This window comes from Erinaceus europaeus, chromosome 10 (genome assembly GCF_950295315.1).
Source record: "Erinaceus europaeus chromosome 10, mEriEur2.1, whole genome shotgun sequence".
Classification (NCBI taxonomy): Eukaryota; Metazoa; Chordata; class Mammalia; order Eulipotyphla; family Erinaceidae; genus Erinaceus; species Erinaceus europaeus.
In genome coordinates this window covers 92,339,626-92,366,073 of record NC_080171.1, presented here as the reverse complement: position 1 = coordinate 92,366,073, position 26,448 = coordinate 92,339,626, and the positions used below count along the sequence as shown (strand labels likewise).

Here is a 26,448-nt window from a genome sequence, read left to right as displayed (position 1 = left end):
TCGATCCATACTCCCAGCCTGCCTCTCTCTTTTCCTAGTGTGGTGGGATTCTTATCTGTAAGGTATCAATTAAACAGTTTTACTGGCATTCTGATTGGAGCAACTTCCATTTAGAAAAGAATGGGCACAATGTTCCTTGAGAAACAATTCCTTAAACAAGAAGTCAAATATTTCTACAGTTAGACAAAATTATTCTAATCTCATTTCCAATAAATGCTACAATAAGTATGGCTTAGGGAAAGCTAGCCATCTTCTGAACCTGTTAACTCATTTACACATGAAAACATTATATTCAGAAATGTGACAACTAAGTGACGGTTTACATGAGGACCTTAATTGTACTTAATAAATGACAATAATGAAACAGGAAGGTGAGAAAGGGATCATTTACTGAGGCAAGTCCTGTATGATCTAGATTTAAAATAGTAATGCTGGAAGCAGTCTTAGAGTTGGTCAGGGCCAAGTGGTGGCATACCTGGTTGAGTATACATGCTATTATATTCAAGTACCTGCATTCAAGCCCCCAGTCCCTCCTACCCCTTGCAGCCTCACCTCCCAAAAGTTTTAATTTTTTTAGGTAAAGAACCTGGTGGTTTGGGCAGTCTAGAAGTTTCCTCAGGTGCTAGAAATTTTGTTTATGGGGGCTGGGCGGTAGTGCAGCACGTTAAGCGCACATGGTACAAAACACAAGGACTGGCTCAAGGATCCTGGTTCAAGCCCCCGGCTCCCCACCTGCAAGGGGGTCACTTCACGAGTGGTGTAGCAGGTCTGCAGGTGTCTATCTTTCTCTTCCCCGTCTTTCCCTCCTTTCTCGATTTCTTTCTGTCCTATCAAGCAACAACAACGATAAACAATAGCAACAAAAGGGAAAAAATAGCCTCCAGGAGCAGTGGATTCATAGTGCAGACAATGAGCCCCAGCTGAAGGCAAAAAAAAAAAACAAAAAAAACCTGTGTATGTGAGATGACTTAGTTTTCTCTATTAAAAGCTCAGTGAAGATAATGGTCATATCCACTGCTAATTAGCCCACATTTGCCGAGGTTTGAATGTATTAAAAGTTCTTTTGTCTACAGCTAAAGGGTATAAGGCAGGGTATATATGGTAGTGAGGTTCATAGCAGTTTCATTTGTAGAAACCAAATGGCTACATGGGGTCACCCATAGGACAAAATGTAGTAGGATCAACCAAGTGGCCACAACAAGCTGAAAGTTCAGCGTTAGCCCAGAAAATACTAAGGAACAGCTTTGTAAACATGGACTGGTTTTACACCCTCTGGAGTCTTTTTTCTTGCTCAGGGGTTTGGTTCGTAGATCTGTTTTGATTTAAACTATGGTATTTTGATATTTTCAACTTATTTTTTTGGGACATGATAAAATCTTATGGGGCTGCCATTTTATCTTTCAAATTTTAATACAAAATACTTATTGGGTTTAAAAGAGTTATTTAAGAAATAAAATCATAAATTATGGTGAGGTCTTGTATGATACAACAAATCCTAACAATGGGATTTTCAAAGTTTACCCTATTGCCAAACAATCTGGTTATAGCAATAACTATCTATTGCCTTCTTAAACCCTAAGACAGCTGGAATCTTCCCCTTTCTCTATAAAGCCCATACATCTCCTGGTCCTGGAACCTCTAGGGTGGGGCTCACTTTACTGCATGCTTCTCTTAATTCCTACCAACTGATACTGCATGTGCTGATCCCAAGCTAATCAATGCAACCAGTACCACCTCAGCATGCTTTACTTCAGACTGTGTCCAGAGACATCAGGCATGGAATGTCAACTCTTCAGCTTCATCACTCTACCACCAGGTTCCAGATGATACCATGATGCCAACCCAACTTCCTTGGGCAGAGGACCCCACCATGTGTCTTGGAGCCCTACCTCCCAAGATCCCTGCCCCACTAGGGAAAGAGAGAGAGGCAGGCTGGGAGTATGGATTAACCTGTCGATGCCCATGTTCAGCAGGGAAGCAATCACAGAAGCCAGACCTTCCACCTTCTGCACTCCACAATGATCCTGGGTCTATACTCCCAGTGAGATAAAGAACAGGGAAAATGGATCAACAAAGGTAGAGAATGTTCCATCCTCCGAAGGGAGGCTGGACAACATACTCTACCTACCAACTGAGGAAGATGGGTCCTGAAATTGGGGCAGCTTGGAACGTTCCTACTCATGACCATAGAATGTGAGCTCAGATCTACAGGGATACTAAGATGGATTTTCAGAGAATGCTCTAATGTCCTAATAAAAAGGGTCCTGCAATTTGAAAAATCTGAGTCTACTCTGTTGAAAAGTACAAAGAATTTCTTTTATCATTAAAATAATAAAATACTTCTGTAGACACCTATCATGGGGAGATGAGAAATTGTACCCTTGTGTCAACTGTGCTGTAAACTGTTAACCCCCTTCATAAAATGACTTTTAAAACAAAAAAGGTTTTCCATTAGTGTGTAAAGGAGTTTGAATTCTTCTCATAAATGTACCTCAGGACAAGCTGATGCAGAAACATGGGAAAAAAAAAAAACAAAACTACAGGGATGCAGAGGTCACAAAGACTCCTAAGCTGAATATGGGCCCCAGATCAAATCAATGGATGTTTGTTTACAGTCAACAATATTTATATACCTTTCCTATATTTGAGAGCTACTCTCTTCCCTGACCCAGCTTCCCATCCCTTTTCCCAACCATGACATCATCTCCCCAGACAATAACTTGGGTCCACCTGCATATCAGAGGTCAGGCTCAGAAAAAAAAAAAAACTAGTATAGTCATGGGCCCTTTGAAATGGCCTATTAGCTATCTACAAAACGGAGACCCCCAAATCTTCATCTGCAATATTTCAGCTTTAGGTTCATAATCAATTTGTTTGACTTTATATGTTAATTATTTTTCAGCCACCAGGTTCCAGATGCTACCATGATGCCAACTGGACTTCCCTGAACAGACGACTCACCAATGTGTCCTGGAGCTCTGCTTTCCCAGAGCCCCACCCCACTAGGGAAAGAGAGAAACAGGCTGGGAGTATGGATCAACCTGTCAACAGCCATGCACAGTGGGGAAGCAATTACAGAAGCCAGACCTTCCACCTTCTGCATCCCATAGTGGTCCTGGATCCATACTCCCAGAGGGTTAAAGAATAGGAAAGCTATCAAGGGAGGGGATTGAAGATGGAGTTCTGGGGGTGGGCACTGTGTGAAAATGTACCCCTCTTACCCAATAATCTTGTCAAGATTTCCATTTTATAAATAAAAAATAGCAAAAGAAAATCTGGGCCTCTTGAGAAGTGAAAGCATGTAAGGAGCGCTTTGTCCTAGGCTGGCCAAGTGCTCCCAGGTGCACATACCAACCTGTTTCTTAAGCTCCATGTATTCATGCTGCATCTGATTGAGTTCCTTCATTAAGCGCCTGGCCCGCTCATGGTTGTCCTGGGCCACCTGTTCAATTGTTGCCATTTCCTTCTGCATGCAGCTCTTCTCCTGCTTTTGCTCCTAGTGAGAGGAAGAAGGAAAGGAAGAAAATGATTCTGGAAGCCACCATGTGGAAGTGTGTGTTGTTAACTTACACACACAAACACTAGCTCTGTTCATTTCACATCTGGGCCTCAACTCCTCTAGTTATAAAATGAGGACAATAGGAGGCCAGGTGGTGGAGCACTGGGTTAAATGCCCAGAGTACTCAGTTCAAGGACTCACACAAGGATCCAGGTTCGAGTCCCTGGCTCCCCACCTTCAGGGGGGTATGCACCACATCTTTCTTTTCCCCTTTCTATCTTCCTCTCCTCAATTTCTCTCCTGTCCCATAAAAATGGAGAGAGAAAAAAAAAAAAGTCCACCAGGAGCAGTGGATTCCTAGTGCTGGCACTGAGCCCCAGCAATAATCCTGGTTGCAATAAAATAAAATAAAATAGAGACAACCGCCTGCCTTTTAAAATATTAATCTATTTGTTTACAAGTGAGAGAGAAAGCAACCATCATTACTTTGGCATATGCAGTGCTGGGGATTGAACTTGGGACCTCATGCTTTTTAATAAAAATTTTTATTATTATTATTTTGGCTTCATTTTTTTTGGGGGGGGTAGGGGGAACCTCATACTTTTAAGTACAACATTCTAGGCCCTGCACCATTTCCCAGCCTGCTCTCTGCTTTCTTTAGCAGCTGCAAAGTATATGTGGTCAGAATTTGTTAGCTGAATGTTTATATCTTAGATCTACAACCTTATCTTTGGTAAGTTACTTTCTCTTTCCAAGTCTCCATTAATTGTAAAATGGGAACAATAATACCCACCAACACAGGGCTAGCTAACTGAAATCTAGACAGCCGTATACTATCATGTTGCCTATAATTAGTTTTAAGGTTACTTACTGTTGCTTGCAAACCACATGTTCTAGAAATTTCATTTACACCATAGGGGCCTCTGAATTTCTCTAGAAGCTTCTAGAAAACTCCATTTCCTTGAAGGTACCTAGTGCTGACCAACCAACTCCAGCCACCACTAACTGCTTTGAGCTCATCTGAGTTATTACCTCCCAAAGTTTATTTTGAGATAAAAGCATGATAGATTGAGCTTTCTGGTTTTAGGATAGTAACTAGTTAAAGTTAATATTGGACAAAAAGGGCAGAATAAGAAAATTCTGTGAGCACTGGTTGCATCTGTGTAAAACTGTCCTTAGAAGCCTACTGGGAGTCGGACAGTAGTGTAGCAGGTTAAGCACACATGGTGTGAAGTGCAAGGACCAGCATAAGGATCCTGGTTCAAGCCCCGGCTCCCCACCTGCAGGGGAGTTGCTTCACAGGCAGTGAAGCAGGTATGCAGGTGTCTTTCTCCACCCCCCCATCTTCCCCTCCTCTGTCTATTTCTCTCTGTCCTATCCAACAACAATGGCATCAATAATAACTACAACAATAAAAAATAAGGGCAACAAAAGGGAATAAATATTTATTTTAAAAAAAAATCCTTCTAACCCCCATCCCCTTCAGACTCCTACCAAGCTGAGGGTAAACTGAAGTTCGCTGACAGTGCTCTCTGGGGCACTGTTCTGCTTAAGTGGACAGCCAGTGCTTCTCTAGCAATGCAGCCCAGATTACAGGAAAAATCTACTATCAGCTGCAAGAACAAGTTACACACACACACACACACACACACACACACACACACACACACACACGGTTAGGAACTAATTGACAGATAAATTATTTTCTTTGCAGTCAAGAAGCATTTTAGACATTTAAATGCATCATATCCTCATAAACTGCCAGAGGAGGAGGGGACTCACAAGAAGGTTTTTCTCCAGCTGGCTCCTCTGGATCTTAAGTGCTTCCTTCAAGGTAGCAATCTGATTCCCAGCTTGCTTTCTTTCTGTCAAAAACTGGTTCCGCAGGAGGCTAAAGTCTGCCCTCATAGAGTCCGTCTCTTTCTGGAGAGCAAGAAGCTCATTTGACTTTTCCATTAATTGCTGCTCCCGTTCTGAAAGCTGTTGTTCTGAAATGAACATTTTCAGTAGTTTAGCCAGAGACCTTGGACTGGCTGTGGGCAAAGCTTCTCTGCCCTTGTGGGTAGATTGCATAAAGACGTGCCACCTGCCAGGTACTTTTCTCCATCATGAGTCTTCCAAGTGACCCCCGACCCACATTAGAGTGCCAGGAAAGAGCCCAGAGAATTTCAGACATAAATGGTTCTTGGGTGGTCTGATCCCTAAGTGACAGCTGTTGTCTTTCCTTTTGAGTCTTGGATACCAATGAAAGGATACAGCACCAATCTTGAGATACAGGGAATGTAGCTGAGACTGCTGAAATTTTAATTAATTTTTATTGGGACCAGTGCTCCTTTATTTGTGGTCTGGGAGGTGACGCAATGGATAAAGCATTGGACTCTCAAGCATGAGGTCTTGAGTTCAATCCCTGACAGCACATATACCAGAGTGATGTCTGGTTTTCTCTCTCTTCCTATCTTTCTCATGAATATATATATATATATATATATATATATATTTTTTATATATATATTTTATATATATTTTATATATATATATATATATATATATATATTTTTTTTTTTTTTTACCAGAGCACTATTCAACTCTGTCTTATGGTAGTACAAGGAATTGAACCTGGGACTTTGGAGCCTTAGGCATGAGAGTCTCTTTGCATAACCATTATGCTATTTACCTCTGCCAATAAATAAAATATTTAAAAAATAATTTTTAAAATTAAATCTTGCTTTTAATAAAGAGGAAGACACCAGAACTTTTCCCCTCATGGAAGAAGGTGGAGTGTAAAGAACACAAGATTTGGAGCAAGATTTCCCCCTGCAGGTGGGAATGGGGGCTAAAACTCAGGTCCTTGAGCACTGTAACATGTGCACTCAATCAGGTGCACCACCACACACCCTTTCTTTTTCTTCTTTTCTTTTTTATCTTTATTTATTGGATATAGGCAGCCAGAAATCAGAGGGTAGGGGGAGATAGACAGGAAGAGAGACACCTGCAGCCCTGCTTCACCATTTGCAAAGCTTACCCTCCTGCAGGTGGGGACCGGGGGCTTGAACCTGGGTCCTTGCACATTGTAACATGTACGTACACTCAACCAGGTGTGCCACCACCCGGCCACTTTCTTTTTTAAATCAGAGCACAGATCAATTCTGGCTTATGGTGGTGTGGGGAATTGTATTTAAATTATGGAGCCTCGGGTATGCACATCTCTTTGCATAACCATTATGCTACCTCCGCTGCCCTTAAAAATAATTCTATTTTCCCCTCAATATTCTATTGAGAAAGAAGAACAGAAAGGGAAACTCAAAGCAGGATTTGACTAAGTTTGGAATAGGGCACCAAATTAAAAATCTCTGGGTTGAGGGTTAGGGCGGATGTTTGGCTTTACTGGGGTGGGGGAGAAGATGGAATGGGACATAGTCTTTTGGTGGTGGGAATGGTGTTTATGTACTCTCCTATTAACTTGTAGTCATATAAATAAAAAAATATATAATTCTGTTTTTTTGGTTTTTTCTTTGCCTCCAGAGTTATTGCTGGGGCTTGGTGCCTGCACTACGGAATCCACTGGTCCTGGAGGCTATTTTTTCCTTTTTTGTTTTTTTATTGCTGTTGTTGTTATTATTGTTGCCATTGTTGGATAGGACAGAGAGAAATGGAGAGAGGAGGGAAAGACAGAGCGAGTGAGAGAAAGATAGACACCTGCAGACCTGCTTCACTGTTCATGAAGCGACACCCCTGCAGGTGGGGAGCCGGGAGCTTCGGGGATCCTTGTGTTTCATGCCATTGCGCTTAACTCGCTGCGCTACCACCCGACCCCCAATAATTCTTTTACATAACAGTGAGTTAAATTTTTTTTTTTAATGTTAGAATAACACCCTGATCATTTTATTTTTTTTACTTTTGCAAAGCCATGAGTAAGTTTATTTGTTAACTCTTCTTTCTTTTTTTTTGTACTCTTTTATATATATATATATATATTTTTTTTTCCTACTTGATTCTGTAAGATTTCTTTCTTTTAAAAAATTTTTATTGGTGGGTTAGTGGTTTACAGTCAACAGTAAAATGCAGTAGTTTGTACGTGCATAACATTTCCCAGTTTTCTTTTTTTTTTTAAATTTTTTATTTAAGAAAGGATTAATGAACAAAACCATAAGGTAGGAGGGGTACAACTCCACACAATTCCCACCACAACTCTTCTTTCTTTTAAAAATTATATTCATAGTTTAGTTTGTATTTACTTTTTTTTTTTTTTTTTTTAAACCAGAGCACTGTTCAGCTCTGGCTTATAGTGGTGTAGGAAACTGAACCTGAGACTCTGGTCTCAGGTTCAGTTCTCGGTTCTTTCATTCTCGGGAATGAAAGTCTCTTTGCATAACCATTATGCTATCTACACCCGCCCTTTACTTTTAGGTTTTTTTTAAATAATGAAATGGCTGAATTTGGACTTATCAAGAGTCCTTGGAACTTCTGAAGGTATGGTTATGGAATAGAAACCAGTTTCAGATGGCTCTCCTGGAAAACTAGAAAAAACAAAACAAACAACAACAACAAAAAAATGAAAAAAATCACCTGAAAGCTCAACAAAATACAACCAGGATTTCTTCAGAAACCCACTAAGCCACAACCACTTGTGGATGTTACCACAATTTCATCTTGAACTGCCTGGGCAGAGACTTCACCTATCTGTCCTGGAACCTTACCTCTCCAGAGCCCTACCCATTAGGCAAAGATAGAAACAGGTTGGGGGTATGGATGAATTAGCCAATGCCCATGTCCAGCAGAGTAGTTACAGAACCCAGAACTCCCACCTTCTTCTGCACCTCATAGAGACTTTTGGTCCATACTTCCAGAGGCGTAAAAGTTAGGGGAAGGTAACCAGAAGGCTCTGAACTGCAATTCCATCAGGACCCCCAAGAGAAGAGGAAAAAAAAAAAAAAGAAGGGTACTCAGAAAATAGTAGGTGTGTTTGGTGTATTGCACCAAAGTAAAAGACTCTGGGGTGGGGGGAGGGTTCAGGGGGAGGCTCAGATCCTGGAACATGAAGGCAGAGGAGGACCTAGTGGGGGTTGTACTGTTATATGGAAATGTTATGCATGTACAAACTATTGTATTTCACTGTTGATTATAAACTAGTAATCCCCCAAAAAAGAAATTAAAAAAAAAGAAATAGTGTGAATTAGAAAGCAGGACCATAGAAAAAATAGGCATACATATATAATAGTCACCCCATATCTGAGAGAACAAATGCAGTTTCCAGTGGAGGGAATGGGGACAGAACTTAACTTGGTAAATAAACATTAAATCACTAAAAAAAAAAAAAAAAAAAAAGTCCTCCTTGAGGACTGGGTAATGGACAATACCAAAGGGAACTCTGTGGATGGTAGAAGAGTGCTTTGTGCATCTCCACTTCTTTTTCTTTTTTATTATCTTTATTTGTTGGATAGAGACAACCAGAAACTGAGTGGGTAGGGGGAGATAGAGAGGGAGAGAGACAGAGAGACACCTGCAGCTCTGCTTCCCCACTTGCAAAGCTTTCCTCCTGCAGGTGGGGACTGGGGGCTCGAACCCGGGTCCTTACGTGTTGTAATGTGTGCATTCAACCAGGTGTGCCACCACCCAGCCCCTCTCCACTTCTTTTCTTTTTCTCCTCCAGTTTACAGAATTTACAAAATTGGTGAGGCTGGGTGGTCGTGTAACTGGTTGAGCACAATGTGCAAGGACCCAGGTTTAAGAACCCAGACCCTACCTACAGGAAAAAGCTTCATGAGTGGTGAAGCAGGGCTGCAGGCCTCTCTCTCTCTTTCTCTCTCTCTCTCCCCCCCCTCTCTCCCCCATCCCTCTCAATTTCTGGCTGTCTCTATCCAGTAGATAAATAAAGATAATTTTTTTTTAATTTACAAAATTAGTACTGCTTTTTTAAAAATGTTGCGGTTCGGGAGTTAGGACTGTGAATAAATCACTGGGCTTACAAGCATGAAGCTCATTTAAGTCCCCATCCAGAGAGATGGCCTGGTTCTCTATCTTGTGAAATGAAGAACACCCCCCCCCCCTTTTTAAGTTCTCAGTGAAAAGAACAAATTACTCATAACCCCCTAGGTCCCTATTTCCATCAAGTTCACTTAGAGGAAGATGAAAACACTTTCTGAGGATTACTAAGCTCTATAGTCTCAGAAAGGGACAAATCAATTATTGATGTGAGAATAAATATTTAATCCTAGATTCCCATGTAAATTTCACTTGCACTTTGCTCAATAGAGAGCAAATAGACCTACAGGCAAATTCTTACATTCTGGTATCATTCGGTATATCAAATTTGGACAGACTAGAATCGCTGATGCTGTTTTCTGACTAGTTGAGATTGAATTAATCATTGTTACAAAGCTCCGAAATAATGTGCTTCAGAGAAAGCCTTTGAAATAGCTTTTAGCACTTCCTTGCCTTAGTGCTCCAATTCCTTGAGCCAATAGTCTTGAAGGCAATAATACAGTCCAGTAAAATGGCCTGATATTGTCAGGTCAAATTTCTTCTTTGTAAAGAAGCCAAGTTTCCTTTGCATCTCTGAGCCTATTTTGTCATCTCCCACAGGAGATACTATACTTTCTGTCTGGCTTTCCCTGTCTCTGAACTAAGGCTATAGCTCTAGTCTGTCTTGTAATATTGTTATTTTATTTATTTAAACCAAAGCACTGCTTGGCTCTCCTCTACCATGGTGCTGGGGACAGGACATGGGTTCTTTGGTGCCTCAAGCATGACAGTCTCTTTATATAACCACTATGCTGTCTCACCAATCCTCTCACAGGGTAAAGGGGATCAAGAAATACTGTACTTTCTGTCCTGCTTCCCCCATCTCTGAAGTAAAGCTGTGTCCCAAGTCTCTCTTATACACCTAATAAGACAACCAGCAGATTCCCCCAGTTAGTGCTCTGTCACAAAATACATACTGGTTTGAGAAAGTGTCTTCTCCAGGGTCTCACCCCTCCTTTCCTCTTCCTGTAGAGTCCTCACACGCTCTTCAGCTGCCAACATTTCTGTAACCACCTTGTCCAGTTTGCCTTTCTGGTCTGTTAGTTCCTTTTCTAGCTGCTGCTGCTGCTCCTTCAGTTCTGTTTTACTGGCTTCAAGTTTCTTTTCTTCACTTTCTCTCTCTTTCCGGAGTTTTTGAGACATCTGAATTAAAAAAAAACAATCTTAGTCGTAAAATACTCAAATATCCAGTGTGAGGGGACATTTGTGGACATTAAAGTCCAGGACAACAGAAAGTAGATAATAGTCTGTGATGACTGAGTGAGTTCCTTTTACAAAGGTGATCAAGCAGGATCTAAGAAACTATTTGGTAAGTCTGTGAGAAAAGGATCTGAGCAGCAAATGGCTCACAGCCACCAAGATTCTATACTGAACCAATGTTCTGTGGTTTGCAGTCTATATTAATATCAAAAGTATCTTTTAGCTATACAAAGCAGTTAAGTCAGTCACACAGGGGGTAGTTCTCAGCAGGTTTCTGCTGAGGGGTAAAGCTCACACAAGTAACAGTGTTCCCTTTTAGGGAAAATCAGAAATCTCTATCAAGAGTACCATTTCTTGTTCTGCCAGCTTCATCTTGTTTTCTTCAATCTCATTCTGAAGCACTTGAAGTTGTTGCTGTTTTGTCTCCCCTTCTTTCTGGCAGTCTTCAAACTTTTTTATCCACTCACTGATGCCCTTCTGGAGCCTAGACTGCTCACTGAGAAGCACATCCTTATGCTTGGTGGTTTGCAGCAGGTCCTGTAGGAGAAAGAACAAATTAAATCTACTAAAAAGGTCACTAGAAGTGACCAGTGTCACACTAGTATCTAAGTCTCATAAAATGAGAAGAATAAAGGTTCTGGGCGGCCGGGTGCTGGCATACCTGATTGAGTGCACGTTACAATGTTCAAAGGACCTGGGTTCAAGCCCCTGGTCCCTACTTGCAGGGGGAAAGTTTTGTGAGTGGTGAAGCAGTGCTTCAGGTCTCTCTCTCTCCCTCCCCTTCTACCTTCCGTACCCTTTCTATATTGCTGGCTGCCTCTAATAAATAAATTTTAAAAAAAGAATAAAGATTCTGTATCCTTTATTATCTCAAAAAACAAAATCAATCAAACAAAAAACTCTTAACTCAGAACTCAATGTAATAACTGGCTTTCCTCTCTTTTAGTAAGAAATCAAGATGATAAAACATTATCAGCATCTCAGCAAGAACACTCAGGTGCTCAGAAATTTAATTGTTATGTCACTGAGGTAGGAATAAGCAACATTCACTTCACAGATAGCTAAAAAGATCAAGAGAATTTTGAGTAAGGTTTAATTTGCATTGAAAATGAATCCAAAGTCATGCTTTAATTACTACTTAAAAAGTATTTTAATGCTAATTAAAAAAATATCATTATTTGATAGAGACAGTCAGAAATCAAGAGGAAGGGGGATACAGAGACGGAGAGACACTTGCAGCCCTGCCTCACCACTCGTGAAGCTTTTTCTCTGCAGGTGGGGACTGGGGACTCGAACCTGGGTCCTTGTGCACTGTAACATGTGCACTCAACTAGGTGCACTATTGGAATATTTATACAGGTTGAAAATAAAGAAAAGAAACCTCTTTGTTCAAGGATTTCAAATCAAGCACTTAAAAAAGTTACCATACTTAGAATGATACAGAAAATATAAGAACATGTGATGAATTTTTTAAATATCTATCTTGGGAACACAGAATCCTAGAGGTAGAAAAATTTAGATGTTTAGCTAAATTTTGAAACTCAAATTACAAAACTATTCTCACAGGGCAACACTGAATTTACCTTGACCTTGGTCATCAGAAGTACAAAGGCTAAAAATTCACTCTATTCAATATCTGACAAGATGGGGGCTCCAATTTGGCAGTTTTTGGTTTTTTTTTTTTTTTTTTTTTTACATGTAGCTCACTGAGTGATCAAATCTGAGTCCAGCCTCTGGAGGCTACATATGTGCCATGTATCTGTGGCTGGAAGATAGTTCACTGAATAGAGCTTATATTTTACCATGCTGAAGTAGCTGTCTGAGTTTAAGCCCATGCACAGCACCAAAGGAAGCTTTATGAGCAGTACAGTGGTGTCTCTCCTCTCTCCCTCTCTGCCTTTTTTAACTAAAATTAAAAGAGAAAGCAAACAAAAGCAAAAGCAGTTCACATGTGACAGTGCAATCATGCTGGCACAAAGACCCAGCCAAAATAAAAAAGATGATCCAACTAATCTCTGCAGTCACCAGTGGAATTTCTGAGACACTGGGCTCTGGCCTAACAACCACATTATTTACTTACTAGCTTTGAGTAAGACTTTACCAAACATTTTACTGTTTAGCAGACTATTTTTACTGTTGACTAAAATGAGAAAAAGTTTGCTTTGTAAAGCTTGTGTGCATCAATGGCTCTGTTAGTGTGAAAAGAAACTCCAGGTTACTTGAGTTTAAATTTTTTTTTTTTTAATATTTATTCCCTTTTGTTGCCCTCGGTTATTGTTGTAGTTATTATTGTTGTTGCTACTAATGTCGTTGTTGTCGAATAGGGCAGAGAGAAATGGAGAGAGGAGGGGAGGACAGAGGGGGAGAGAAAGACAGACACCTGCAGACCTGCTTTACCACCTGTAAAGCGACTCCCCTGCAGGTGGGGAGCTGGGGGCTCAAACCGGGATCCTTACACCAGTCCTTGCACTTTGCACCTCCTGTGCTTAACCCACTGCACTACTGCCCGACTCCCTAGATTACATTTTTAAAGAATTGTTTATTTATTATTGGGTGGAGACAGAAATTGTGGTGGGGGGGGGGAGACAGTTATCTGAAGACCTTCACCACTTGTGAAATTTTCCCCCTTGTAGGTGGGGACCTGGGGCTTGAACCCAGGTCCCTGTGCACTGTAATGTGCCACCACTTAGTCTTCCTAGATTACATCTGTTAAGCTTACCTGTCTTATTAAACTTAAATCCTCTTGGGAATCAACTAGTTCTTCTTGCAGTGAGTTTACTGCTTCTCTTTTTTCTACAAAAATAATATCCACATAAAATAAGAAACACATATATATATGTATATATATGTAATATCTTTATTTTCACTATCTTTCCCCCACCCTTGAAAACAGAGTGGAAGTGAATTTTAAGATGATTTTTGTTAAATATATGACCATGCCATGCTACTTTACTAAAAGCCGAAAGAGCTCCATGTAAAATTCAGGTCTCAGTTTGGAGTAAAAGATATACAATGTCAAATTCTCACAATAAAAAAGTTTATAGGTAATCTTTAGTGTTAATAAAGTACCTGGCTTACAAACAGGCACCTTCTACAGTGCTGATCAAAATCTAAATTTGGGGCAATCTTTCAGGAAGACAATTTGGGAACAAATTTTCTATCTACACTAGTTTTGTACATTATTGTCTGTGTGAATTTGAAAATGCCACTTAAAGCAAGTCACAAAGGAACTAAGGTGAAGTTACCTCAAATGTAAATGGGTAAAATATTAGTTTCTACTCCTAAAACTGTTACAAGGAGGTGGCAGAATGCAAACAAAACTCAAAACAAGTATCTCATTTTGGTTTCTAAAATTACACACAGACCAAAAAATGTAGAAGGACATTTACTATTGGAACTGTGGCATTAGGTGAGTTATAATTTTTTCCTATCTTTTCACTATTTTTTACCTGGCCTCTAAGGAAAATGAACAGTTTCTGAAATATCACATACCACACATCTCAACTAAGTATACAATTTACTGGCTTCTCGTGTATTTACAGAGTTGTTCAACATCACCACAACCTGATTTTAACATCGATGTCACTTCTAATGTGACAATTCACGTACAATAGCATCAATTATTTCTGTAATAAAAACCAAAACATTTAAAAAAGAATGTAACAACAAGAAAACCGCCACATCTTTCTAGTCGTGCCTCAGACCTTGTAGCTGTTGCTGCATTGCCGCAATGTCTTTATGCATTGAGAGCTTGTCTCTCTTTAGTCGGTCCAATTCCTGCTGCAGTTTTCTGACATCCAATTGTAATGTTTCTAGGTTTGATTGCTCCATTTTGCTGTTCTCTTCTGTAGCTGTTAAAACCCTACCATACAAGTAGACAGGAAGTCAGGATGACAAATTTTAAAAAGCTCAGGCACACATAAGCGACAACTGAGGAATAAATACACTTGTGCAATGTGGTTAGAGTCTGCATGATTACTAAGTCCCCAAAAAACATAGGCTTCTTCACCTAATTTTCAATCTTATTTAAGTTTTTCAAATAGGAAGTTTTGAAAAAACAGGCACACTATATTGAACTTCTATAAAATGAAGGTTAAAAACATGGATAGTATCCAGAACTCCAATAATCTGAGAGACTAGAATGGTCTGCTAGCTTCTGATGAATAAGTAAGTAGGAATCACAACTGTATGTATGAGAATTTGTCCCTAAGACAATCATGAGTGTGCACTCTTCTCCATAAATAGAATCAATACTGCATTCTTCTTATTGCTGAGTAGTCTATTTCATGGTATGTGTGTGCACATTTTTTCCCTATCTGTTCACTAGCTAATGTATATTTATGTTCTTTCCAGTTCGGGGTCATTGCTAGCAAAGCTATTCTGAACATTAATGTACGTGCATTTTCTTCATGGGTATATATTTTCACTTAAGAGCAAATGCCTAAAAGTGGGGTGGACAGATCTTCCAGCATGCAAATGTTTGAATTTTTCTTCTGACACAAATTCTTTCATCTTTTTAAATTTTATATAAATCTATGGGGGGCTGGGTGGCGGTGCAGAACATCCAGTGAAGTACATACACATGTTAAGTACATGCACAAGGACCTGGATTTGAGCCCCTGCTCTCCACCTTGATACTATGAAGTGTGGATGCTTCATGAGCAGGTCTACAGGTGTCTATCTTTCCTATCTTTCTCCCTCCTTCTCTATCTACCTTCCCTCTCAATTTCTCTCTGTGCTATCAAATAAAAATAAAGTAGAAAGAGGGGAGAAAAAATGGGGGGAATGGCCACCAGGAGCCGTGGATTTGTAGTGCTGGCACCAAGCCTCGGTGATAACCCTGGCAACAATAAAAAATAGTAATAAAATAAAAAACAATAATTTTATATATTGGAAAGAGACAGAAAGAAACTGAGTTGGAAGGGGGAGATAGAGAGAGAGGAGGAAAGAGATAGCTTTACCACTGCTTTACCACTCATGAAACTTTCCCCTGGCAGGTGAAGAGATTAGGGGCTTGAACTTAGGTCCTTGTGCTTTGTAGCATGTATATATGCTCTGCCAAGTGAGCCACCACCTGGCCCTCAGTATCTGACTTTTAAACTAACTGACAAACTCTTCCAATGTTATCATTCTAGCATTATACAATTTTAAAATAATGCTTTAGCCTTTTTAATACATGCTGCTGCAACTTTTATCTGGTTTTGCTCTCACCGTCTGGTTTGTGTCAACTTCTTTTCCCAGCTGTCACATTTCTCCTCGAGATCTTTTTTTTCACTGCTCAAAGACTGAACACATGACTGTAATGCTTGTGTCTCAGCAGATAAGTGCTCGATTTCCCGTTTGTTTCTCTCGAGGAGCTGCTTCTGCCATTCTATTTCCCCTTTCTTCTGCAGGGCTGTCTGTTGCAAATTCTCTAACTCCAGCTTCTCCTAAACCAGATAAAAGAAGATTCAAACATGCTGAAAGAGAAGGACTGCAGTTTACTAAGGGCAAACAGTTCTGTTTATTACCTCTAGTATTTCAACTTGGGTCTTCTCTAACTCAGACACCTTTTGGTCATGCTGTAGCCTCAAATCTTGCAGCTCATTATTTTCAAGTTGCAACATGTCCAGAATATTTTTTAATTCTGACAGAAACAAAGCAGGGTTCACACTAGTAAGTAAAGTCAGGAGACATTTATAAAATGAAACAGAAAATGCTATGTTGACTTAGACCTAGCTCTTAAATGCATACCTCATACACAAAAGAATGAACTGAGTGCATTTATATAAATAAAAAAATTAACCAAAATAGAAAAAACTTAAAAATGTTGTTTGCTTGGAGTCTGGTGGTAGCGCAGCGGGTTAAGCGCACGTGGCGTAAAGCGCAAGGACCGGCATAAGGATCCCAGTTTGAGCCCCCAGGTCCCCACCTGCAGGGGAGTTGCTTCACAAGTGGTGATGCAGGTCTGCAGGTGTCTGTCTTTCTCTTCCCCTCTGTCTTACCCTCCTCTCTCCATTTCTCTGTCCTAACAACAATGGCATCAATAACTACAACAACAACAACAAAAACAAGGGCAACAAAAGGGAAAATAAATATTTTAAGAAATTAAAAAAAAACTGTTGTTTGCTTAGATTTATATAGTTTGTTGCCCTCTGAAATACACATTTTGCTTTTTTCTAATTTTTTTCTTTTTGGATGGCACAAAAGCATTATGTATGGATGATCCCACCACTCCTGGGCTGACTTTTCAAACATTCATTTTTATTTTAGGTATGTGTGCATGTGTGCTTACTTAGTTATTTATTTGAAATAAGAGAGGCAGAGAGGACAGAGACATCACAGCACCAGAGACTGTCCCAGTGCTATAGCACGTCTATGGGCTGCTAAGACTCGAGTGCCATGCATATGCCCCCATATATTTAACTATTTTTCTTAGTATTTTTCCTTAGCATGGAAATTTTTTTTTCACTATAGAGGATTTGGTTAAAAAATAAAAATCATTCACTATCCTGCTAATCAAAGATCATTCCTATCCCACCAAAAATTAATGTGCTTTCTTTCACCTACAAGAGTCTGAGTATACGCTCGTGCATGCGCACACACACACACACACACACACACACACGAATTTTTTTTCCACACAAAGAAAATAAACAGAAAGTATATTCAATAGTCAGTTTTTAATCTATTTTTTCATTCTCCTCATGAGTGTTATTTTATTTTTTTATATTTATTTATTTATTCTCCCCTTTGTTGCCCTTGTTCTTTTTTTTTATTGTTGTACTTATTATCATTGTTCCCATTGATGCTGTTGTTGTTAGATATGACAGAGAGATATGCAGACCCGCCTCACCACCTGTGAAGCGACTCTCCTGCAGGTGGAGAGCTGGGGCTCGAACCGGGATCCTTATGCCAGTCCTTGTGCTTCGTGCCACGTACTCATGAGTATTTTTACGTGCCACTAGATATTAAAAAATTATGCAGCCAGGAAGGTGGTCCAGCAGATAGAGCAAAAGCTTGCCTGAGTGGGGTCCTGAGTTGAATCTCCAGCACCACATGTTTTAAGAGTGGAGTGGTCCTCTAGTCTCTCTTTCTTTCTAAGGTAAATCTTTAAAAATTCACAAAAATGCTAAAAATATGAATTTTAAATTTTGTTCCCCCATTTTTTTTTTGGTAAGCAACCAACTTAAGTGGTGGTTTACTCTGTGTAGCAGAGTAATAAAGGCTTAGTTTTCTTTCTTTTTTTTTTAATCTTTTAAAATTATGTCTATTTACTTATTGGATAAAAACAGCCAGAAATCAAGAGGGAAGGGTGAGATAGAGAGGACGAAAGACAGAGAGACGGCCCTGCTTCACCACTCATGAAACTTTCCCCTGCAGGCGGGGACCAGGGACTAGAGCCCGAGTCCTTGTGTGCTCAACCAGGTGCGTCACCACAATGCCCCTAGGTTTAGTTTTCTTAAAAAAAAAAAATACATATATATATATATATCTGATACACATATAAATGCTTATTCTGGACAGGAGTAGATAGCATAATGGTTATGCAAACAGACTCTCATGGCTGAAGCTCCAAAGTCCCCTGCACCACCATATATATGCCAGATCTGAGCAGTGCTCTAGTAGAAAAAAATAAAATAAAATAAATGCTTATTCTCTCTAAATAACTAGAAATGGGCTATATGCTTCAAAAGATGTGGATTTTAAGAGTTTTAAGACATAAGAGTGTTCCAAATTATAGTTCAATAAATAGGTGAAAAGTGCTATTTTTTTCTGGCCAGCAATAAGCATGATTATTTTGCTTTTAAGTAAGCCTTACCAAGTTGAGTGGTAGAAATTAAGAGCACATTATTTTTATAATCTATGTTTCTTTGCTATTACAAGTAAGTTAGACTTTAATAGAATTTTGATATCCTTTTCTGTGACCAGTCTCAAACTTTACCTGATGGCTTTCTTTAAAACTTACCAGTTTTATGGTTAGACATCTGTACTACAACTACCTGGAGATTTTTTTCCTCTTTTTCAATTTCCTGCTTTATAAGTACAAGTTGAGTTTTTTTTTCATTAACCTGAACATTCAGTTCTCCTTTCTGAAAACTCAGTTCTTCCAGAAGAGATTTTACTTCCTGTGGAAACAATAAATAAGTTAACCTCTTTAAAAAAATTTATGAACATAAATTGCTTTAAAATAATTTGTTACTTACTGTCATATTCAAAAGAAATTCTAAGTTGGAAACAAGCTCACTTTTTGCCTCTATGTGAAGAATAGCACCATATTTAATGTTCATTTATTTCTGAATAGCAAAAGAAAGTAATGTGCCGTTTTCCTTTGTTGTTGCTGTTACTGTTACTGGGACACTCTGGGCTAACTTTTTTCAAATAGGGAAGCTTCCTCCAATGTCACAAAGCTGTGTGGTATGTCAGGGGCTGGGACCTGGTTTGTGCATATGGCAAAGAAGGTAGCTTCCCAGGTGAGCTCTCGCTCCAGTCCAGTAACGTGCTGTTTTTTGCATCGGTATGTATACATAGTGTTCACTATATTCAAGGTGATGTGTTGTAGTGGAAAATAAAAGGTCTGATTCAGACCTGTTTCCTGTCCCTAGGAGATTTAGTCCCTCATGAAAATGATGCAACAAAGATTAAGGTGCCTTAGGAAATATGTCCAGAATGTTACTAATCTCAGAAGAGAAATGACTTCCAATGTAATGAAAAGTTATTTTAGCGGCTCAACATTAGGCCATGGAAAATGGTAGGCCCTAGGAGGAGGTGGGAGGTCCTGGTGCATGATGGTGGAAAAGGACCTAAACTGGGAGTGAGAGGTTTTATAGACACCTGTCATGGGGAGATGACAAATTGTACCCATGTGTCAACAACTATACTGTAAACTATTAATCCCCCAATAAAATGATCTGAAGAATGTTAAAAAAAAAATCCTCAAGCAAGAGAGAAAGAGAAAGGAGATAGGTGGTAGGTTCAGAAAAGAATTTCCTGGAGAAGAAAGATTATAAGAAAGGGACAGAGGGGCTGGGGAGACAGCATAATGGTTATGCAAAGCTTTTATGCTTACAGATCTAAGTTCCCAGGTTCAATTCCCAGCACCACCATAAGCCAGAGCTGAGTAGTGTTCTGATCTCTCCTTCTATGTCTCTCTATTTATTTTAAATAATAAAAATATGAAAAAACAAAAATATAGCAACACTAAAGGAGGAAAGAATAGAAAAGAAAGAAAGAGAAAGGAAGAGGGACTGGGTGGTAGCACACCTGGTTGAGAGCATATGTTAGTTACAAAGTGCAAGGACCTGGCTTTGAGCCCCCAGACCCCACCTGTAGGAGGGAAGTTTTGCGAGTGGTGAAGCAGTGTTACAGGAGTCTCTCTCTCTCCCTCTCTATCGCCCCCTCCCCACTAAATTTCTCTATCAAATAAATAAAAGATAATTAAACAAAAAAAAAATAAAAAAAGATGAAGGTGGTCCGGGAGGTGGCTCAGTGGATAGAGCATCAGACTCTCAAGCATGAGGTCCTGAGTTCAATCCCCAGCAGCATATGTACCAGAGTGATGTCTGGTTCTTTCTCTCTCTCCTATCTTTCTCATTAATAAGTAAATAAAATCTTTAAAAAAAAATGAGAAGTCACAGATAAAAAAATTTTTTAAAAAAGATGAAGAAAGAAAGACAGGAAAGATTAGAGGGAGGGAGGGAGGGACAGAAGGAGAAATGGAGGGAGAAAAAAAGAGAAAAAAAAAAGAAAAGCACAGAAGCAGGAAAACCTTGAACAGGTCCTGAAAACATCAGGGGACAGCTATGTTTGGCATCCACAGTTAATACCAGTTATTGCTGAGGGTCAGGATTTGGGGCTTTACATTAGTATTTGTGGAGAATCAATAAAGATCTCAAAATCAGTCTCTAACACCGTATTGAGGCTGTTATGAAAACATCGAAAAAACATACCCTAATGTGATTACATTTCTCTATTACTTCATTTTCTCCCAGCCTCAGAGCTTCCTGGAGATCAGTTTTAGCCTGGACCATGCTGTTCTGGAGTAGATGTAGTTCCTCTCTTTGATGTTCTAATTGCTGGTCCAATGCAGTCATCTCCTGCTGCTGACCTGCTACCTGCAGTAAAGAAAAGCAAAGAATGCAAAGTTTGACCAAAGTCATGTATACTCAGTGCTGAAATCGAAAATATTTGGTCCACCTATAGGCTGTGGGAAGAGACTAAGAGCCAGTCCAATTCTAATTACCTTAGTAACAAGTCAGACAGGTCAGGCTGGTGGTGCAAGAACGATGTCTAATGAAGACATGAACTCACATATCACTCAGATCATAGCAAAACAACCACATAGATATGTCTCAGGTTATAGTTCTCAAAGAACTTTCAGAACTATATTACATTCCATTTGGCAATGCAAGTTAGTTAGGGACTTATGATTTCTTATGAATTTACAAATTGCTTGTATTTTTAAGGACAGATACACAAACACACACACACACACTACACACATCCACGTGTGTGTGCATGCTTACAGAAAGATGCATAAAATGCAGATATACAAAACCCTTCAAGTCCCCCCTTACTAAAAGACCATGTTTATACTTTGATAGCCTAAAATTAAAACACAAATGTTCACAAACACTGTTAATGTAAATGTTTTCAGAGAATATCCTGTTCTGACATTCACTTTTTTTTATACAATAATGTATCAGATTATTTTATAATTTTTTTTTCCTACCAGAGCACTGCTCAGCTCTGGTTTATGGTGGTGTATGAGACTAAACTGGGATGTTGGGGCCTCAGGCATGACAGTTTCTTTGAATAACCATTATGCTGTCTACCTTAGCCCTAGGATTTAAAATTTAATCAACTATTCCTTTCGTTTCTATGAAATATTGCCTCATTTATTCTCTATATTATTTTTGTACTTTCAAACTTGTATAAGAAAATGTATTCTTTTTTACGAAATATTTATTTATGAAGGGGGGAGGGAAAGAAAGAGCTGGAGCATCACTGTGTCACATGAAAGTCTAGCACCTTATCCACTGAATCACCACTAGGGTTGCAAATCTAACTTTTTCCCCCCTTTTTTGTTAAAAATTATCTTTGTTTTAAATTTATTTAGATTGAGACAGCCAGAAATTGAGAGGGAAGGGGGTGATAGAGAGGGAGAGAGACACAGAGACACCTGCAGCCCTGCTTCACCACTTGTGAAGCTTTCCCTCTGCAGGTGGGGGCCGGGGGGGGGGCTCGAACCCAAGTCCTTGCGCACTACAACATGTGCGCTCAACCAGGTGCACCACCACCCGGCCCTGCTAATTTAACTTTTTATAGTAGGCTGCATGAACAGGCTCTTTTGAGACACCTGTTGCCATACCTGGGTTTTCAGGTTTTCTAACTCAGTTCTCTTGATCTGTAGGAGGGTCTCAGACTCTTTTAGGACCTGCAGGTGGTGATCCTCATTGTGTTCTGCGGTTTCGATGTCTTTTTGTAGCTTCTGCAGCCTACAAAGCATGTAAGCAGCATTAGAGCAGATCTGAAGAGGCACTGACCTGTAGGAGGAGTTTTCTAGCAGAGATTCCTGATAGGCTCATATAAGCCATACTTACTCTGCTGTCAGTTTTTCCTTCTTCTTGTTTAGACACTGGAAGTCTGAGTCTTTTGCTGCAACAACTTTGTTGATTTCTTTCAGTATTTCTTCTTGTTCAGTTTTGTGCTGTTCCAAAATCTTTGTGTCAGCCTGCAGCAACCTAAAGGAAATCATTTTATTCCTTCTAGGCTCCTTCATATGCAATATTATACAGAAAGTATTACCTAATTTGGATTAATCTCACTGATGACATCAATGACTCAAGGATTCTGCCTACCTGAGTTGCTGGTCTGCTTTGACAAGGTTAACAGCAGTTTCCTGAGCTCTCCTTTCTAACTCTTCAGCATCTGACTCGGCTTGCAATAAATTTCTCTTGGCATCAGCAAACTTTTCAACAGCATTTTTTGTCTAGAAAATAAACCATTATTAAAATGAATCCTACTACAAGCCAGCAGAATAGTTCACTTGGAAAGTGGGCTGCTTGGCCAAGCACATGACCCATATTTGAGTCCTTCTCCCCCTGCACTCAAGGAAACTTTGGTGCTGTAGTCTTGCACAATCTATCTCTCCCTCTCTGTCTCTATGTTTAAAGAAGAAAAAGAAAAAGAAGCAGTTAGTTCAGTTATAAAACCCACAGATATACTGGTACAATTCCCCTGGGAAAAGAACAAAACACTTACAAATATGTTCATTTACTTTGACACTTCAAGTATTCTAAGAACTCAGAATAAAAGAGCTAGTGCACAAAAATTAACATGTACACTGAGATAATATAAAATTTGTCAACTGACAGGTTGAGTGATAATGCAACCATACAATGGAATACTGTAGGTGGCCTTTAAAAGAAGATGGCAAGGTAGCAACACAGAATACTGAAGATCAGAAGTAAGGTGAAAAAAAAAAGTTTTTTAATAGTAAAACCACATTAAGAACAACTAGCAAAACTGTATCTGTGTCAACAAAGACAGGAAGGTTATGCAAATCATTTTGAGGGTTGCGAGGCTGTGAATGAGCCTTTTATTTGAAAATAACCCATGGGCTGTGAGATAGTTTATCCAGTAGTTCACATATTTTACCATGTGAAAGGACATTGGAACCCCCATGCACAACACCAGAGAAGGTTCCATGGACTGTGGAACAGTACTATGGTGTTGGTCTTTTTCTTTCCTTTTCTCTGTTTCTCTCTAGCTGAAATTAAAAGAAAAGGGGGAAAGAGTCCACTGTGACCAGTGGAATTACACAGGCACAAAATCCTGTCATCGAAACAAAAAACCTGTGATGCTATTATTGTCAAATAATGACTTACATCATTTTTTTCCCCATCAAAGTATCTACTTAACTAAGTGGCAATGTAGTGCCTTTACCAAGATTCTTGCTGTACTCTAGCTATGAATTAAGTAAAATATCATTAATCTGAGATTATTTCATTATGATTGAATAACACAGATATTACATATTTTTAAATGTTTCAATAACCTTTCTATATAAGACTGAACAAAAATAGTATTTTATATAGACCAAACTGGTTTCTTTTTCTGTTTAAAACAAGAGGCTACTGGAGGGGGGTTGTTTCTAGGAGTGCTGGAAATACATGGGCTAGTAGTCCCAGTAAAACCATGGCAGGAAAGAAACAAAAACACAAGAGGCTTATCAAAAAGCCATCAAAGGTCCAAAAATAGAATTTAGTTTGCACTTGGTTGAGCAGTGACTCACCTTCAGTCAAAAGGCCTGTTTTTCAGTTGCTCTAGAGTCAGAGGCATATGTACATTAGCCTGATATATTTTAAATATCCTGTGTGAATGCAAAAGGGTTGGCAAGTTCCCAAACAGGTAGATTCTATCATAAATCTCTACATTCAGGTAACCGAGGATTTTTTTTACGGCTTGTCAGTTTCAACTACAAAACCCTCAGACAGAACTCACTGTGTACTTTAAACCAGGCTTTTGAGAGAAAGAGAGAATTGTATATGTGTGTGTGTTTTGTCTACATCAGGTTTTTTTAAAAAAAAATATTTGATTTATTATTTATTCCCTTTTGTTGCCCTTATTGTATTATTGTTGTAGTTATTGTTGTTCTTATTGATGCTGTCATTGTTGGATAGGACAGAGAGAAATGGAGAGAGGAGGGGGAAGACAGAGAGGGGGAGAGAAAGATAGACACCTGCAGACCTTCTTCACCGCTTGTGAAGCCACTCCCCTGCAGGTGGGGAGCCGGGGGCTCGAACTGGGATCCTTAGGTCAGTCCTTGCGCTTTGCACCACCTGTGCTTAACCCACTGCACTACCGCCCGACTCCCTCTACATCAGGTTTTAATATGACTGGCACATTTCTTACAAAATGCAACACTTTCTCCCTCTCTCCTCTTTTCCACACTGCGTCCCTTACTCACTTACCTTACTCCCTTTGCCTACTACTGGCATTAGCATTTTTTTTTTTTTTTTTTTTTTTTACTTAGCAGTGATAACTTTTTGAGTTGTGATACACTTATTTTCCTCTCAGGATAATCTAACATGTGACAAAAGGAATTTATTACCTGAAAACAGATAAGGCCACTTACCCATTCTCATTAAAGCCACTCAAGATTTCTTTAACAATGGTTAAAGAAATTCATTTCAATTCCTGAGTAATAGTTATTTATTAATTTAAATTGATTCATGTTGAAATAACAATATAGTTTCTGAGATGCCTCATGTGGGTAAAAGGTCTTTTTACCCTTCTTCATTCCTGTTCCCCCCACCCTTTTGAAAAATATAAACAGAGAGGCAGAGAGAAAAGAGTGAATGAGACCATAGCACCAAAGCTTCCTTCCATGGAGCTGGGCTTGAACCTAGAGCTTCAACATGACAAAACAGCACACTTACCCATGCCAACCTGGGTAAGGAACTGTTTTCATCCTGGAATTCTCAAATTAAAAATAAATAAATAAATAAAATCTCAGAGCCAGGCAGTGGCACACCTGGTTGAGCACACTTTATAATGAACAATGATCCAGGTTCAAGCCCCTGGTCCCCACCTGCAGGAGGAAAGTTTTGCAAGTGGTGAAGCAGTGCTGCAGATATCTGTCTCACTTTCTATCTCCCCCTTCCCTCTCAATTTCTGATGGTCTCTATCCAATAAATGAATAAAGAAAATTAAAACATTTAGAAAGAAAGACTGTGTAGCTGAGTGGATTTAAAAAGGAACTAAGGGCAGATAGCATAATGGTTTTGCAGACAGACCTGAGGCTCCAAAGTCCCAGGTTCAATCCCCTGCACCACCATAAGCCAGAGCTGAACAGTGCTCTGGTTAAAAATAAAATAATTAAAAAAAAGATAATAAAAAAATTTAAAAAGAAACTAAGACCCATCAGTTCTATGCCTCTAAGAAACATATATGAAGACAATAATGGGGGGGGGGGAGGAAGGGCAGGAACAGCTATTCTGATATCCAATAATAATAACAAAAAATAAAAATCTCTTAGTGAAGCAGAAACTAGCTTTGTGACCATAAGCTGGTTACCAACCTTTCTAAGGTACACCTTTGTTTTCTTTTGCCTACAGGGTTATCGTTGGGGCTCGATGCCTGCACTATGAATCCACTGCTCTTGGAGGCCATTTTTTTCCATTTTGTTGCCCTTGTTATTATTGTTGTTGTTGAATAGGACAGAGAGAAATCAAGAGAGTGGTGGAAGACAGAAAGGGGAAAGACACCCGCAGACCTGCTTCACTGCTTGTGAAGCGACCCCCCCTGCAGATAGGGAGCTGGGGGCTCGAACTAGGATCCTTGTGTGGGTTCTTACTTGTGCTACCGCCCAGGCCCTTCTGAGGTACATCTTTGAAGTGAGGCAATAACTATCTTGTTTTAAAAAATATTTTATTTATTTACTGATTATTGGATAGAGACAGAAATTGAGAGGGAAGAGGAGATAGATAACCATAGCAAGGCTTCACTGACTGTGAAGCTTTCCCCCTGCAGGTAGGGTGGGGGGTTTATACCTGGGTACTTGTGCATTGCAACACCTGTACTCAACTGTGTGCACCACCACCTAGTCCCACCAATAACTATCTCACAGAGTTTCCAGGAAAGTTAAATGAAGTGACATTTCTAAAATAACCAATGTGTGGCCATAGTAGGGCCTCAAGAAAAGGTAGGTCCTTTTAACTATCTTTCTGTGTTGAAGTCTAAAT

General features: G+C 39.5%; 1 protein-coding gene across 5 annotated transcripts in view; it reads right to left on the bottom strand.

Moving 5' to 3' along the window:
• Positions 1-26,448, bottom strand: part of CNTRL (centriolin) — a 101,991-nt gene that overhangs the window by 6,816 nt on the left and 68,727 nt on the right. For 4 of the 5 annotated variants that reach the window (XM_016185013.2, XM_060200070.1, XM_060200069.1 and 1 more), the window contains 13 exons: positions 22,561-22,691; positions 22,303-22,443; positions 22,071-22,197; positions 20,650-20,814; positions 18,669-18,828; positions 16,231-16,346; positions 15,932-16,149; positions 14,425-14,582; positions 13,440-13,513; positions 11,069-11,257; positions 10,438-10,663; positions 5,282-5,487; positions 3,356-3,496 (listed from right to left, as the gene is read on the bottom strand). In XM_016185013.2, coding sequence (XP_016040499.1) covers positions 3,356-3,496; positions 5,282-5,487; positions 10,438-10,663; positions 11,069-11,257; positions 13,440-13,513; positions 14,425-14,582; positions 15,932-16,149; positions 16,231-16,346; positions 18,669-18,828; positions 20,650-20,814; positions 22,071-22,197; positions 22,303-22,443; positions 22,561-22,691 — 2,052 coding nt within the window. Of the gene's footprint in view, positions 1-3,355; positions 3,497-5,281; positions 5,488-10,437; positions 10,664-11,068; positions 11,258-13,439; positions 13,514-14,424; positions 14,583-15,931; positions 16,150-16,230; positions 16,347-18,668; positions 18,829-20,649; positions 20,815-22,070; positions 22,198-22,302; positions 22,444-22,560; positions 22,692-26,448 lie in introns of those variants that run through there. The other variant, XM_060200072.1, reaches the window with a different exon arrangement.